We start from the raw sequence: 16040 nt of genomic DNA on the forward strand, positions 1-16040 counted from the left end.
AGCCAAGGCTGATAGCCATGCCAGGTGTGCATCTCTGCATCAGCCAACAGGCCTGAGCCTGGGGCACAAGCTCCTGAGGTCCTGTGGTTATCTCCCAGTGCTGGGGTGCCTTTTAAAGCAAGCTTTCGTGCTCTTGAGCACAGAGAGGAGCTGGGAGATGGAAACATCAGCAGCACAGTTGTGCACATCTGACAGCTGTTTGCTCTGGGAGTTACAGCAGCTTCTCAGAATGCAGTAGGAGGAACAGGGCCCAGGAGAGCATCCTTGCCAACACCGACAGAGTCCTCTAAGGGTGGCTGGAGGGGAGCAGCAAATTCGAACTGTCAGTGAGGCAGAGGTCACTTAACTCTTACAGGCACTTCTCCCCTCAAGACTGCAGGTCCACAGATTGCACTGATTGCACTGGGTTGGAAGAGACCTTTAAGCTTGCCCAACCCCCCCTGTAAGTCAGCAGGGACACTTCAAGATAGATTAGGCTGCCATCAACTCGGATCACGAGTGTCTGCTCCACCTCTGCTGTGAGGGCAGGCTGAGGCAGCTGGGGAAGGCTCCAGGGGCAGCTCAGAGCTGCCTGCCAGTGCCTGAAGGGATCCTGCAGGAAGGCTGCAGGGAGACTTCTCCTGAGGGTGTCCAGAGCCAGGCCAAGGGGGAATGGTTTGAAGCTGAGGCAGAGCAGGGTTAGACTGGAGCTGAGGAAGAAGTTCTTCAGCGTGAGGGTGGTGAGAGTCTGGCACAGGCTGCCCAGGGAGGCTGTGGCTGCCTCCTGCCTGGGGGTGTTCAAGGCCATTTGGACAAGGTGTCCCTGCCCACAGTGGGGAGGTTGGAGGAGATGATCTCTGAGGTCTCCTCCAGAAGATCTCCCTGAGCCATTCTGTAATTCTGTGGTTTACTTTGTAGTGGTTTGTATTTAGCAACACAACACACAGTGATGGCTGAGCTCAGGTGCTCCCTCAGCTCATGCTTAGGGCTCTTCACTAGGCTCTGTGTCAGCCACAGGCTCGCTTAGAAGGCAACCAAGCCTAGTTGAGAGGTGTCCCTGGCCGTGGCAGGGGCTTTGCAGCAGATGTGCCTTCCAATCTGAGCCCTTCTGCGGTGCTCTGATGGTGATGATGATGATGATTGTCCTGCTTTATCCAACGCACAGCACCCAGGAGCAGGGCTGTGTGCTCACTGCAGCTCAGACCTCACTTGCTCTGAGAGAAATAAAGAGGCAATGTGTGGGACTTAGCTGCAGGACACTGAGGAGAGTTTCAGGTTCACTCTTCTGCCTGCAGGGCTGGTGTTCTTGAGGAGCTCACATCAGGTCTAGCTAAGCACAGCAGGGGTTTGGGGTGGGGGGAAACATCCAACCAGAAGGAACGTTTTCTTTCCATCCTTTGGAGCAATATGATCCAGAAGTCAAGAGTGGCAGCTGGGCAAAACTAAGAGCCTGAAGAAAGCCAACTAATGGCTCCTGCCTCAGCTTGTTTCTGAGGAGTTGTATCCTTCACTGACACAGTTTTTCCCCCCCCCCCATCTAGGACCAGACTATTGTGCTCTTGAGGACCATGGCTGCGAACAGGAATGCGTTAATGCAGAGGATTCCTATTTCTGTCGATGCCAAGAAGGGTTTAGGCTTAATCCAGATAAGAAAACATGCAAAAGTGAGTAATCCTTTGGACACAACAGAGTTCATCTGCTGGTGTTTCTTAAACCTGCTGAGAGCAGTTTCCCTTCAGGAAGGATGAAAGTTTGCTCCACAAGTAAGGTTCAAACAAATGTTTCTTTGTAAGCCTGGATTTCAGCTGAGCCACTCAGGCTGGTTTGCTGTTTTGCAGCCTGGATTGGATGTTAGAAGCCTTCAGAAGAGATTTCTGTCACTTTAGAGGGACAGAGTGCCACCAGAGAGGCTCAAAAACAGAGATTCTGAGATTGCATTAGGCTGGAAGGAGGGACCCTCAAAGGTCATCCTGTCCAGACGCCTGCACTCAGCAGGGGCACATCCAACTAGAGCAGGCTGCGCAGGGACACATCCAGCCTGGTCATCAATGTCTTCAAGTACAGGGCCTCAGCCACAGCCCTGGCAGCCTGGTCCAGCATTTCACCACTCTCACTGTGCACAACTTCCTCCTGATCACAAAATCACAGAATCACAGAACCAAGCAGGCTGGAAGAGAGCTCCAAGTTCAGCCAGCCCAACCTAGCACCCAGCCCTGCCCAACCAACCAGACCATGGCACTCAGTGCCCCAGCCAGGCTTGGCTTCAACACCTCCAGCCACAGCCACTCCACCACCTCCCTGGGCAGCCCATTCCAATGCCAATCACTCTCTCTGCCAGCAACTTCCTCCTCACATCCAGCCTAGACCTGCCCTGCCACAGCTTGAGGCTGTGTCCCCTTCTTCTGGTGCTGATTGCCTGGCAGCAGAGCCCAACCCCACCTGGCTACAGCCTCCCTGCAGGCAGCTGCAGGCAGCAATCAGCTCTGCCCTGAGCCTCCTCTGCTGCAGGCTGCACACCCCCAGCTCCCTCAGCCTCTCCTCACAGGGCTCTGCTCCAGGCCCCTCTCCAGCCTTGCTGCCCTTCTCCAAACACCTTCCAGCACCTCAACATCTCTCTGCAATGGAGGAGCCCAGAACTGGACACAGCACTGCAGGGGTGTCCTGAGCAGTGCTGAGCACAGGAGCACAAGAACCTCCCTTGTCCTGCTGCCCACACTGCTCCTCAGCCAGCCCAGGATGCCAGTGGCTCTCCTGGCCAATGCCATCAGTCCTTGCTAAGTCTCTCACTAAGTGTCTCATCCAGTCCTCTTTTGGTGTCCAACCTAACTCTGCCCTGCTCCAGTTTCAAACCATTGCCCTCATCCTATCCCCACAGACCCTTCTGAACTGTCCCTTCCCAGCCTACCTGCAGGTCCCCTTCAGCTATTGAAATGCAGCTCTAAGGTCTCTCTGGAGCCTTCTCTCCTCCAGGCTGCAGAGCCCCAACTCTTTCAGCCTGTGTTCCTAGCAGAGCTGCTCCAACCCTCTGAGCATCTTGGTGGCCTTGCTTGGCTCCAGCAGGTCCCTGACTCTTGTGTTGGGTGCCTCAGAGCTGGACACAGTAAGACCATTCCTTGAGGCATTCTGACCTTGCCTTGCAGTGACACAAGCAGCTGTAAGGAACGAAGTGAAGCCTCCTTGCTTTGCCCAGTTAGTTTAGCCAAGGGCAGATGTTTGTCATTAGCAAAATGAACTAACCTGGCCTAGTGACTCAGTGCTTGTTGGGGGAAAAATGGGCTGGTGATATTTTATGAGTGAAGAGCTTGCCTGGAGCAGCAGCATTACATATCTGGGCACTCAGAAAACCTGGAAGTTCTGGAAGTGGGGGTGGGGGTTTTTCTTAGCCTTAAACTTGCATCCCCACAAAGCATCACTGCCTAAGAGTGCTGTTTTTCCAGCAGTCCCTGCTTTTCTGGTTTCTGTCTTGTGTCTGTGGTTATCTTAGTACATTGAGGGGGTTTAGAGATTAGAGGAAACACTGAGAGACCTGAGGGCTGTTTAGTTTGGAGAGGAGAAGGCTGAGAGGGGACCTGATCAATGCCTACAAACATCTGAGGGGTGGGTGTCAGGATGAAGAGGTTGGTCTGGTTTTGGTGGTGCCCACTGGTAGGACATGGAACAACAGAACAAGGAGGTACAAGCTGGAGGTTCAAGAAGTTCCATCTTAACACGAGGAGACACTTGTTTGGTGTGAGCACGCTGGAGGCCTGGAGGAGGCTGCCTAGAGAGGTTGGGGAGTCTCCTTCTATGGAGACTGCAAACCCACCTGCTCACCACACTGTAAAAGCACAGACTGTGTGGGTGCAGCACTGCTGGGAGAGGAACTGGCTGGGTGGTGGCACCCAGAGAGTGGGGATCAAGGGCACAGTGTCCACCTGCAGATCAGTGCCAAGTGGCTCCCTCAGGGGTCAGTGCTGGCACCAGTGCTGTGGAACATCTCTGTCAGTGCCATGGGCAGAGCAATCAGTGCAGCCTCAGCAGGTGTGCAGCTGGCACCAAGCTGTGTGGCACAGGCGACTTGCTAGAGGGCAGGGACCCATCCAGAGGGAGCTGCACAGGCTGCAGAGCTGTGCCCAGGCCAACCTCAGGACACTCAACAAGGCCAAGTGGAAGGCCCTGCACCTGGGTCAGAGCAATGCCAAGCACAGCTGCAGGCTGGGTGGGGAATGGCTGAGAGCAGCCCTGAGGAACAGCCCCTGGGGGTCTGGGCTGATGCAAAGCTCCACAGGAGGCTGCAGGGTGAGTGCAGCCCAGACACAAGCCTGTGCTGGGCTGCAGCCAGAGCAGTGTGGGCACAGGGCAAGGGAGGGGACTGTGCCCCTTGGCTCTGCTCTCCTCACACCCCACCTGCAGCCCTGGGGGCAGGTCTGCAGCCCCCAGCACAAGCAGCACAGGGAAGTGTTGGAGGCAGTGCAGAGGAGGCCACCAAGATGCTGAGAGGGCTGCAGCAGCTCTGCTGTGAGGCCAGGCTGAGAGAGTTGGGGCTGTGCAGGCTGGAGAGGAGAAGGCATGGAGGAGCCCTTGGAGTGGCCTTGCAGGGTCTGCAGGGGGCTGCAGGAGGGCTGGGGAGGGACTATTGACAAGGTCTGGGAATGCCAGGAGGAGGAGGAATGGGTTTGAAGTGTCAGACGGGAGATGGAAAGTGGATGTGAGGAAGAAGTTGTTTGCAGTGAGAGTGGTGAGACACTGGCACAGGTTGCCCAGGGAGGTTGTGGAACACAGAAGCAGCCAGTGTGATCTTTGATCTTTGATCACATTGGGTGCTTCTGTGCTCCACAGCCTCCCTGGAGGTGTTCAAGGCCAGGTTGGATGAGACCTTGAGAGACCTGTTCTAGTGGGAGGTGTCCCTGCCTGTGGTTGGAACTGGCTGAGCTTTGAGGTCCCTTCCAACCTGAACCATTCTCTGTGTTCCAGTGTGAGCTGCCCTGGGTGACCATGCTCTGGCAGTGGGGTTGGAACTGGATGATCTCTGAAGGTGCCCTCCAAACCATTCCATGCCTCTCTCATTCTGTCAGGACCAAATTCAGAGTTGTGCTACCTTCTAGAAGCAGCTAATGAGCAGCTTTGCCATGACTCCACTCTCTGACAAAGAGATGCTGCAGGAGACCTCAAAGCCCAGAATGTTCAAGGTTAAAAGTTCCACTGGTGTGGGTGTTTGTATTGTATAAGCCCCAGGCAGATGCAGCTTCTCACAGAGAGTACTGCAGAGGTTTCTTTCCTTTCCTCTCCTCTCCCCTTTTTTGGAGCTCTGATTTTTGGAGCTCTGATTTTTGGAGCACTGAGAAGTTACACAAAGCTCTTCATGATGATGTAAGCTCCTGGAAAAAGGAGAGCATTTCCAGCTGGAACTTGCTTGAGCTAATAAAAACCAACACCTTAACTTTGCTTCTCCAAGCCAAAGTTATCTCTGTCTCTGGAGCTAAACCGTGGGCAGTTACTGAAGGCAATTAGTGCTCAGTTAAATAAACTACTAAAGAGCAAAACTGAGAGTTAAGCAATGCTAAATACAGGCATTGATTTCTGTGTAAGCAGAGAGCTGCAGATGCCTTTGCACATCTGTCAACCATCTGCAAAGTGAGACACGTGAGAGGGTTTGGGTCTGAGGCAACTTCTGAGCAAGTTAAGCTGAAGTGGTTTATGCCTGTAGCATAGAATCACAGAATGGCCCAGGCTGGAAGGCACATCAGAGGTCACAGGACCACAGGCTAACAGGATGTGAGGAAGGGACCCAAGGAGATCATCCAGTCCAACCCCCTGCCAGAGCAGGACAATCCTATCTGACACACATCACACAGGAACACATCCAGACAGGCCTGGAGAGGCTCCACAGAAGGAGACTCCACAGCCTCTCTGGGCAGCCTGTGCCAGGGCTCTGGGACCCTTCCAGGCAAGAAGTTCCCCCTTGTGTTGAGCTGGAACCTCCTGTGCTGCAGCTTCCATCCATTGCTGCTTGTCCTATCCCAGGCAGCAGTGAGCAGAGCCTGTCCCCCCCTCCTGGCAGCCCTCAGATACTTACAAACATTTATCAGATCCCCTCTCAGTCTTCTCTTCTCCAGACTAAGCAGCCCCAGGGCCCTCAGCCTCTCCTCATCAGCCATGCCCTCCAGTCCCCTCATCATCCTCACAGCCCTCTGCTGGACCCTCTCCAGCAGATCCCTGTCCCTCTGCAACTGGGGAGCCCAAAACTGAAGGCACTACTCAAGATGAGGTCTCAGCAGGGCAGAGCAGAGGGGCAGGAGAACCTCCCTGGATCTGCTGCACACACTCCTGCTAATGCACCCCAGGCTGCCATTGGCCTTCCTGGCCAGCAGGGCACATTGCTGTGCCATGGGCAACTTGTTAGCTAAGGTCATCTGCCCCAACCTCCCCACCATGGGCAGGGACACCTCTCAACAAGACTCAGCTGCTCAAGGCCTCATCCAACCTGGCCTTGAGCACCCCCAGGGAAGAAGCAGCCACAGCCTCCCTGGGCAGCCTGTTCCAGACTCTCACCACCCTCACCCTGCAGAGCTTCTTCCTCAGCCCCACTCTAACCCTGCTCTGCCTCAGCTTCAAACCATTGCCCCTTGGGCTGGCTCTGGACACCCTCAGGAAAAATCCCTCTGCAGCCTTCCTGCAGGATCCCTTTGGGCATTAGAAAGCAGCCCTAAGGTCCCCCCCAGAGTCTCCCCTTCTGCAGGCTGCACAGCCCAGCTCCCCCAGCCTGTGCACAGAGCAGCTGTGCTGCAGCCCTCCGACCTGACAGGAAGGCTGCAGAGGGATTGCCATAACCTGACCTGCTGTGAGCTGTCCCTGCTGACTTGCAGGGGGGTTGGAACTGGATCATCCTTGAGGTCCTTTCCAACCCTGCCAATTCTTGGTCCTTCATCACACTTGCTGTCTGCCAGGGGGGGTTGTTGATTTCATTTAGGTGTTGTTAAGCAGCTCAAGCTACTAAAGCAAGTGGGGCTGCTGCAGAAGGAGTGAGCTGTGCTGGTTTGGTTGTGTGGCTTTGTTGAGGCATCACCTCCTGGCCACAGTGGCAGTGTCTCAGTGTGATTCCTGATGTGATTTCTGCAGTTCTCCCTACAAATCATCTTCAATTCCTCCCACAAACCAACAGGAGTGGACCACTGTGCTGAGAGCAATCATGGCTGTGAGCAGCTGTGCCTCAACACTGAGAGCTCCTACGTCTGTCAGTGCTTGGAGGGATTTGTCATCAACCAGGACCTAAAGACCTGCACACGTAAGTCTTGACACCCTCCCTCATCTCACTGCTTTCCCCACGGGGCTGGGAACACACCTTCAGCTTATCCCAACAGGCTGCATGCTGGTAGTGCTTTAGTCATGATTTGAAAGCAGAAATAGGCAGGGGAAAAATAGACTTAGGGGAGGATACAGTCAGGATGGTTTAGGTTGGAAGGGATCTCAAAGCTCAGCCAGTTCCAACCTCTCCAGTTCCAACAGGTTTTGCTCAAGGCCTCATCCAACCTGGTCCTGAACACCTCCAGGGAGGTTGTGGAGCACAGAAGCATCCAATGTGATCAAAGATCAAAGATCTCATTGGGTGCTTCTGTGCTCCACAACCTCCCTGGGCAACCTGTGCCAGTGTCTCACCACCCTCACTGCAAACAACTTCTCCCTAACATCCACTTTCCATCTCCCCTCTGACACTTCAAATCCATTCCTCCTCCTCCTCCTGGCATTCCCAGACCTTGTCCATAGTCCCTCCCCAGCCCTCCTGCAGCCCCCTGCAGATCCTGCAAGGCCACTCCAAGGGCTCCTCCAAGCCTTCTCCTCTCCAGCCTGCACAGCCCCAACTCTCTCAGCCTGGCCTCACAGCAGAGCTGCTGCAGCCCTCTCAGCATCTTGGTGGCCTCCTCTGCACTGCCTCCAACACTTCCCTGTGCTGCTTGTGCTGGGGGCTGCAGAGCTGCCCCCAGGGCTGCAGGTGGGGTGTGAGGAGAGCAGAGCCAAGGGGCACAATCCCCTCCCTTGCCCTGTGCCCACACTGCTCTGGCTGCAGCCCAGCACAGGCTTGTGTCTGGGCTGCAGTCACCCTGCAGGCTCCTGTGGAGCTTTGCATCAGCCCAGACCCCCAGGGGCTGTTCCTCAGGGCTGCTCTCAGCCATTCCCCACCCAGCCTGGAGCTGTGCTTGGGATTGCACCCACCCAGGAGCAGGACCTTCCACTTGGCCTTGTTGAATGCCCTGAGGTTGGCCTGGGCACAGCTCTGCAGCCTGTGCAGTTCCCTCTGGATGGATCCTTGCCTGTAAATCCTCAGATTTGGAATGGGTTTGTAAGGTCCAGGTAGAGACTTATTACTCTAAAAGGTCTTGTACAAAGTCGTTGCTAAAGCATTTTGGTTTGGGGTTTATGGATTCAGTTTGCAAGCCCTGAGCTTTGGGCTCCATTGAGCTACATGAAGCACAGGAAAGGATTTTTCAGCTCTACATAAAGCAACCAATGGGAAGTGCCTAAGGACCTCTTGCACTTTATTTCATAGATCCATAGGATGGTTTGGGTTGGTAGGGTGCTTAAAGACCATCTAGCTCCAGGCACCTTTCCACTACAGCAGGTTGGTCAAGGCCTCATCCAACCTGGTCTTGAACACCTTCATGGATCATAGGATCACAGGATGTTAGGGGCTGGAAGGGACCCAAGGAGATCATCCAGTCCAACCCCCTGCCAGAGCAGGACAATCCTATCTGACACACATCACACAGGAACACATCCAGACAGGCCTGGAGAGGCTCCACAGAAGGAGACTGCACAGCCTCTCTGGGCAGCCTGTGCCAGGGCTCTGGGACCCTTCCAGGCAAGAAGTTCCCCCTTGTGCTGAGCTGGAACCTCCTGTGCTGCAGCTTCCATCCATTGCTGCTTGTCCTATCCCAGGCAGCAGTGAGCAGAGCCTGTCCCCTCCTCCTGGCAGCCCTCAGATACTTATAAACATTTATCAGATCCCCTCTCAGTCTTCTCTTCTCCAGACTAAGCAGCCCCAGGGCCCTCAGCCTCTCCTCATCAGCCATGCCCTCCTGTCCATCCACAGCCTTCCTAGGCAACCTGTGCCAGTGTCTCACCACCCTCACTGGAAACAACTTCTTCCTCATCTCCACTCTAAATCTGCCCTTCTCAAGCTTCAGTCCATTCCCTCTCTTCCTATCACTACAAGCCCTTTTCAGAAATCCCTTCCTAGCTTTCTTGTAGCCCACTTCAAGTACTGGAAGGCTGCTCTGAGTTCTCCCTGAGCCTTTTTTTCTCCATGCTGAACAGCCCCAGCTTTCTCAGCCTGTCCCCACAGGGGAGGCTCTCTGATCATCAGAGAGTGGCTGAGAGCAGGCAGGCAGAGAGGGAGCTGGGGGTGCTGGGAGAGAGGAGCTGAAGAGGAGGCAGCAGTGCCCAGGTGGGCAGCAGAGCCAATGGCATCCTGGGCTGGCTCAGGAGCAGTGTGGGCAGCAGGACAAGGGAGGTTCTTCTGCCCCTGTGCTCAGCACTGCTCAGGCCACCCCTGCAGTGCTGTGTCCAGTTCTGGGCTCCTCCATTGCAGAGAGATGTTGAGGTGCTGGAAGGTGTTTGGAGAAGGGCAGCAAGGCTGGGGAGGGGCCTGGAGCAGAGCCCTGTGAGGAGAGGCTGAGGGAGCTGGGGGGGTGCAGCCTGCAGCAGAGGAGGCTCAGGGCAGAGCTCATTGCTGCCTGCAGCTGCCTGCAGGGAGGCTGTAGCCAGGTGGGGTTGGGCTCTGCTGCCAGGCAAGCAGCAACAGAAGAAGGGGACACAGCCTGGAGCTGTGCCAGGGCAGGTCTAGGCTGGCTGTGAGGAGGAAGTTGCTGGCAGAGAGAGTGATTGGCATTGGAATGGGCTGCCCAGGGAGGTGGTGGAGTGGCTGTGGCTGGAGGTGTTGCAGCCAAGCCTGGCTGGGGCACTTAGTGCCATGGTCTGGTTGGTTGGGCAGGGCTGGGTGCTAGGTTGGGCTGGCTGAGCTTGGAGCTCTCTTCCAACCTGGTCGATTCTATGATCTTTGTGGCCTCTGCTGGACCTACTTCAGCAGCTCCATGTCCCTCTAATGCTGGTGGCAGCAGAAGTGGAGGCAGAGCTGCAGGGCTGTGGTCACTTGCTGCCCCTGTGTGCATGAAGAGCCAGAGCAGCAGGTTGCTGTTGAAGCAGCTGAGTGTATCTGGGTTGCCTTGCTCCTGTGCCACACAAACACCAGAGGTTGAAAAGCACAGCCTGGTCACATGTGAGCTTTTTCTTGTTGCCATCATTGATTTCTGCTGCAGGAGTTGACTACTGTGCCCTGAGTGATCATGGCTGTGAACACCTGTGTGTGAATGGGGACAGATCTTACAGCTGTCAGTGCTTCGAGGGGTACAGGCTGCGCAGCGACGGCAGAACCTGCAAACGTGAGTTACCTCTGAGCAGCTGGGGAGGGGCCTGGGGCACAGCCTGTGGGGAGAGGCTGAGGCAGCTGGGGGGGTGCAGCCTGCAGCAGAGGAGGCTCAGGGCAGAGCTCATTGCTGCCTGCAGCTGCCTGCAGGGAGGCTGTAGCCAGGTGGGGTTGGGCTCTGCTGCCAGGCAGCCAGCAGCAGAAGAAGGGGACACAGCCTGGAGCTGTGGCAGGGCAGGTCTAGGCTGGATGTGAGGAGGAAGTTGTTGGCAGAGAGAGTGATTGGCATTGGAATGGGCTGCCCAGGGAGGTGGTGGAGTGGCCGTGGCTGGAGGTGTTGAAGCCAAGCCTGGCTGGGGCACTTAGTGCCATGGTCTGGTTGGTTGGGCAGGGCTGGGTGCTAGGTTGGGCTGGCTGAGCTTGGAGCTCCCTTCCAGCCTGCTTGGTTCTGTGATTCTCTGAACACATCTACAAGGTCAGGGGGTGAGCTACCAGAGAGCAGCTCTGCGGGGAAGGACCTGGGACAACAAGTTTTGCATGGCACAGCAATGTGCCCTGGTGGCCAAGGCCACTGGAGTGCTGGGGGGCATTAAAAGAATGTGTCCAGCACATCCAGGGAGGTTCTCCTCTCTCTCTCCACTCTGCCCTGGGGAGGCCACACCTGGAACATTGCATCCAGCTCTGGTCTCTCCAGTTCAGGAGGGACAGGGATCTGCTGGAGAGAGTCCAACAGAGGGCTGCAAGGATGCTGAAGGGCCTGGAGCACTGCCTGAGAAGGAGAGGCTGAGAGCCCTGGGGCTGCTTAGGCTGCAGAGGAGAAGGCTGAGAGGGGATCTGGGCAATGTCTACAAATAGATGAGGGCTGGGGGGCAGGAATGAAGGGACAGGGACAGCCTCTGCTCACTTGTGCCCTGGCACAGGGCAAGGGCACTGGATGGAAACTGAACACAAGGAGGAACTTCCTTGCTGTAAGGGTCCCAGAGCACTGGCACAGGCTGCCCAGAGAGGCTGTGGAGTCTCCTTCTCTGCAGCCTTTCCAGCCCTGCCTGGATGTGTTCCTGAGCTGGATTCTCTGCTCCTGCTCTGGCAGGGGGGTTGGACTGGAAGCTCTCCAGAGGTCCCTTCCAACCCCTAGCACCCTGTGAGCCTGTGACAGAACTCTGTGAGCTGGGCTTTGGTTGCCTAAACATTGCTGCCCAGTGGCATTTTAAATTGCCAAGGACTCCAAAAGCTTCAATGCATTCCCTCTCATCCTGGCATTCCCAGCCCTTCCCAAAGTCCCTCTCCAGCTCCCCTGTAGCCCACTTCAGGTACTGGAGGGCTGCTCTGAGGTGTCCCTGGAGCTTTCTCTTCTCCAGGCTGAACAACCCCAACTCTCTCAGCCTATCCTTACAGAGGAGGTTCTTCAGCCCTCTGATCATCTTCACGGCCTACTCTGAACCCTCTCCAGCAGCTCCATGTCCCCCTTCTGCTGCTGACCCCAGCACTAGAGGCAGTGCTGCAGGTGAAGTCGCAGTGGAGCAGAGGGGCAGAATCCCCTCCCTGTGCTGCTGCTCTCCCTGCTCTGGCTGCAGCCCAGATCAAAGTGGTCTGCACCACCGAGTGCAGCCTGCTAGCAAGAACTGCATTCAGTAGCTGGGAACTGTAAGACTTTGACCATCTCCCCTTGACCTCAGTGGATGTTTTTGTATCTGTCATACTATTCCCAGGTAAAAACCTCTGCAGAGCAGTCAGCCACGGCTGTGAGCACATTTGTGTCAGTGCTGACAACTCCTACACCTGCAAGTGTCATGAGGGATTCACCTTAAGAGAAGATGGCAAGACCTGCAGAAGTGAGTGGCCACTACCTAGTGAACATCTCACCACGAGGAGCAGGCAGGGGAATCATAGAACAAAATCATAGAGTCAAGCAGGCTGGAAGAGAGCTCCAAGCTCAGCCAGCCCAACCTAGCACCCAGCCCTGCCCAACCAACCAGACCATGGCACTAAGTGCCCCAGCCAGGCTTGGCTTCAACACCTCCAGCCACAGCCACTCCACCACCTCCCTGGGCAGCCCATTCCAATGCCAATCACTCTCTCTGCCAGCAACTTCCTAACAACATCCAGCCTAGACCTGCCCTGGCACAGCTCCAGGCTGTGTCCCCTTCTTCTGTTGCTGGGTGCCTGGCAGCAGAGCCCAACCCCACCTGGCTACAGCCTCCCTGCAGGCAGCTGCAGGCAGCAATGAGCTCTGCCCTGAGCCTCCTCTGCTGCAGGCTGCACACCCCCAGCTCCCTCAGCCTCTCCTCACAGGGCTCTGCTCCAGGCCCCTCCCCAGCCTTGCTGCCCTTCTCTGGGTACCTTCCCTTCTCACTGAAAGAAACAAGCCACCAACAACCAAAACAAAGCAACAAATCACCAAACCCACAACCCAACAGCTCCCTCCCCAACCTTTAGATAGGGGATTTTTCCCCCCACATTTTCATTCAGAAACCAGTTTCTGTATCAACCATTCCCAGGACAGGACATCTGCCAATCAGTCAGCCATGGCTGTGAGCATGTCTGTGTCAGTGAGGAGGACTCCTATGTTTGCAAGTGTCAGGAGGGGTTTGTGCTGAGAGAAGATGGCAAAACCTGCAGGAGTAAGTATCACAAAATCATTATTAAGAGGCTGGTAGGGTCCTAAAAAGCTCATCCAGTTCAACTCCTCTGCCACAGCAGCATCACTCAGGACAGCTCACACAGAACACATCCAGGTGAGTGTGGAAAGGCTCCAGAGAAGGAGACTCCACAACCTCTCTGGGCAGCCTGCTCCAGGGCTCTGCCACCCTCACAGAGAAAAAGGTTTTCCTTCTGTCCACGTGGAGCCTCTGCACCCAGTGCCCCTTGTCCTGTCCTTTGATGTCCCTGAACTGTGATACTTACTCAGACTTTCCTCTGCAGTATGTAACTTGGTGGCAGTGTTCTAACAGTTCCCACAACAGAAGCTTATTGTTATGTCCTAAGAGCAGCACAGACCTGCTAGAGGCTTCTAAGAGACCCTGTGTGTTTTTACAGCCAAACTGCCATGCCTTGAGTTTTTCAGCTGCCAAGGCTTTGGAGTGTTTGCTGTCAGCTGCTACTCCTCCCTGGCTGTAGATCTGCTTTAACCAAACACCTCAACTCTCCTCAGACCAAGACATCTGCAGCACAGTTGCCCATGGCTGTGAGCATCTCTGTGTCAGCGCCGACGAGTCCTACACCTGCCAGTGTCCCGAGGGATTTGCACTAAGGGAAGATGGCAGAACATGCAGAAGTAAGCCTCCTCATCCTCCCCAGATGTCCTTTGGCACCTGCCTGTTCACAGACAGGCTTGCCACGCAGGCAAGCTCATGCTTTTTGTTTTGCAGACAAAGATGTTTGCAGTTCTGTCGACCATGGCTGTGAGCACCTCTGTGTCAGCACTGACAGCTCCTACCTGTGCCAGTGCCATGAAGGCTTTGTCCTGAGGGAGGACCAGAGAACGTGTAGGAGTGAGTTGGTTTGGTGTTACTGTGCTGTGTGCACTCACAGGGCTACTGAAGAAACATGTCCTGTTCAATATCTTTATTGATGATCTGGACGAGGGCATTGAGTCCAGCATCAGTAAGTTTGCAGATGACACCAAGCTAGGAGCGGCTGTGGAGCTGTTGGAAGGTAGCAGAGCCCTGCAGAGGGACCTGGACAGGCTGGATGGGTGGGCAGAGGCCAAGGGGATGAGATTTAACAAGGCCAAGGGCAGGGTTCTGCACTTTGGCCACAACAACCCCAAGCAGCACTACAGGCTGGGGACTGAGTGGCTGAGAGCAGCCAGGAGGAAAGGGACCTGGGGGTACTGATAGATAGTAGCTGAAGATGAGCCAGCAGTGTGCCCAGGTGGCCAAGAGAGCCAATGGCATCCTGGGCTGCATCAGGAGCAGTGTGGCCAGTAGGACAAGGGAGGTTATTCTGCCCCTGTACTCAGCACTGCTCAGGCCACACCTTGAGTGCTGTGTCCAGTTCTGGGCCCCTCAATTCAAGAGAAATGTTGAGGTGCTTGAAGGTGTCCAGAGAAGGGCAACAAAGCTGGTGAGGGGCCTGGAGCACAAATCCTATGAGGAGAGGCTGAGGGAGCTGGGCCTGTTTAGCCTGGAGAAGAGGAGGCTCAGAGGTGATCTGATTACTGTCTACAACTACCTGAAGGGGCATTGTAGCCAGGTGGGGGGTGGCCTCTTCTCCCAGGCAACCAGCAATAGAACAAGGGGACACAGTCTCAAGTTGTGCCAGGGTAGGTATGGGCTGGATGTTAGGAGGAAGTTCTTCACAGAGAGAGTGATTGGCATTGGAATGGGCTGCCCAGGGAGGTGGTGGAGGCACCGTCCCTGGGGGTCTTCAAGCAAAGCCTGGCTGAGGCACTTAGTGCCATGGTCTGGTTGACTGGATAGGGCTGGGTGCTAGGTTGGACTGGATGAGCTTGGAGGTCTCTTCCAACCTGGCTGATTCTATGATTCTATGATTCTATGTTACAGGCAGGTCTTTGTCTGGGGAGTCTCAGCAGAGCAAAGGGGGGTACATTCTGCAGGTATTAGGAACTTATAGCTTTAAAGCTTTAAAGGTTTTTTGGAAACCACAGAATCACAACATCTTGGAAGAGACTTTCAAGCTCATCCAGTCCAACCCTCTACCCAGCACTGCAGGGTCAACACTAAACCATGTCCCTAAGCACAGCTCCACAGGCTGCTGAAACACCTCCAGGGATGGTGACTGCAGCACTGCCCTGGGCAGACCATTCCAGTGCCTGAGAATGCTTTCAGAGGAGAAATATTTCCTAGCATCCAGCCTGAGCCTCCACTGCTGCAGTTTGGAACCATTCCCTCTGCTCCTGTCCCTTGCCAGCAAGCAGCAGAGGCTGCCCCCTCCTTGCTCCAACCTCCCTGCAGGGAGCTGTAGAGAGCAATGAGCTCTGCCCTCAGCCTCCTCACAGGGTCACAGGCTCACAGGATGTCAGGGGTTGGAAGGGACCCAAGGAGATCATCCAGTCCAACCCCCCTGCCAGAGCAGAACAATCCTCTCTGACACACATCACACAGGAACACATCCAGACAGGCCCTGAGAGGCTCCACAGAAGGAGACTCCACAGCCTCTCTGGGCAGCCTGTGCCAGGGCTCTGAGACCCTTCCAGGCAAGAAGTTCCCCCTTGTGCTGAGCTGGAACCTCCTGTGCTGCAGCTTCCATCCATTGCTGCTTGTCCTGTCCCAGGCAGCAGTGAGCAGAGCCTGTCCCCCCCTCCTGGCAGCCCTCAGATACTTATAAACATTGATCAGATCCCCTCTCAGTCTTCTCTTCTCCAGACTAAGCAGCCCCAGGGCCCTCAGCCTCTCCTCATCAGCCATGCCCTCCAGTCCCCTCATCATCCTCACAGCCCTCTGCTGGACCCTCTCCAGCAGATCCCTGTCCCTCTGCAACTGGGGAGCCCAAAACTGAAGGCAAAACTCAAGATGAGGTCTCAGCAGGGCAGAGCAGAGGGGCAGGAGAACCTCCCTGGATCTGCTGCACACACTCCTGCTAATATAGCCCAGGACCCCATTGGCCTTCCTGGCCAGCAGGGCACATTGCTGTGCCATGGGCAACTTGTTAGCCACCAGCACCCCCAGGGCCCTCTCCACAGGACTGCTCTCCTCTTCTC

General features: G+C 55.4%; 1 protein-coding gene across 8 annotated transcripts in view; it reads left to right on the forward strand.

The window, feature by feature from the left end:
• Positions 1–16040, forward strand: part of MATN2 (matrilin 2) — an 81544-nt gene that overhangs the window by 39500 nt on the left and 26004 nt on the right. For 7 of the 8 annotated variants that reach the window (XM_064154753.1, XM_064154747.1, XM_064154751.1 and 4 more), the window contains exons 7-12: positions 1521–1643; positions 7121–7243; positions 10272–10394; positions 12088–12210; positions 13530–13652; positions 13747–13869. In XM_064154753.1, coding sequence (XP_064010823.1) covers positions 1521–1643; positions 7121–7243; positions 10272–10394; positions 12088–12210; positions 13530–13652; positions 13747–13869 — 738 coding nt within the window. Of the gene's footprint in view, positions 1–1520; positions 1644–7120; positions 7244–10271; positions 10395–12087; positions 12211–12876; positions 13000–13529; positions 13653–13746; positions 13870–16040 lie in introns of all 8 variants that reach the window. The other variant, XM_064154754.1, reaches the window with a different exon arrangement.

Source organism: Pogoniulus pusillus, chromosome 14 (assembly GCF_015220805.1).
Source record: "Pogoniulus pusillus isolate bPogPus1 chromosome 14, bPogPus1.pri, whole genome shotgun sequence".
NCBI classification, from domain to species: domain Eukaryota; kingdom Metazoa; phylum Chordata; class Aves; order Piciformes; family Lybiidae; genus Pogoniulus; species Pogoniulus pusillus.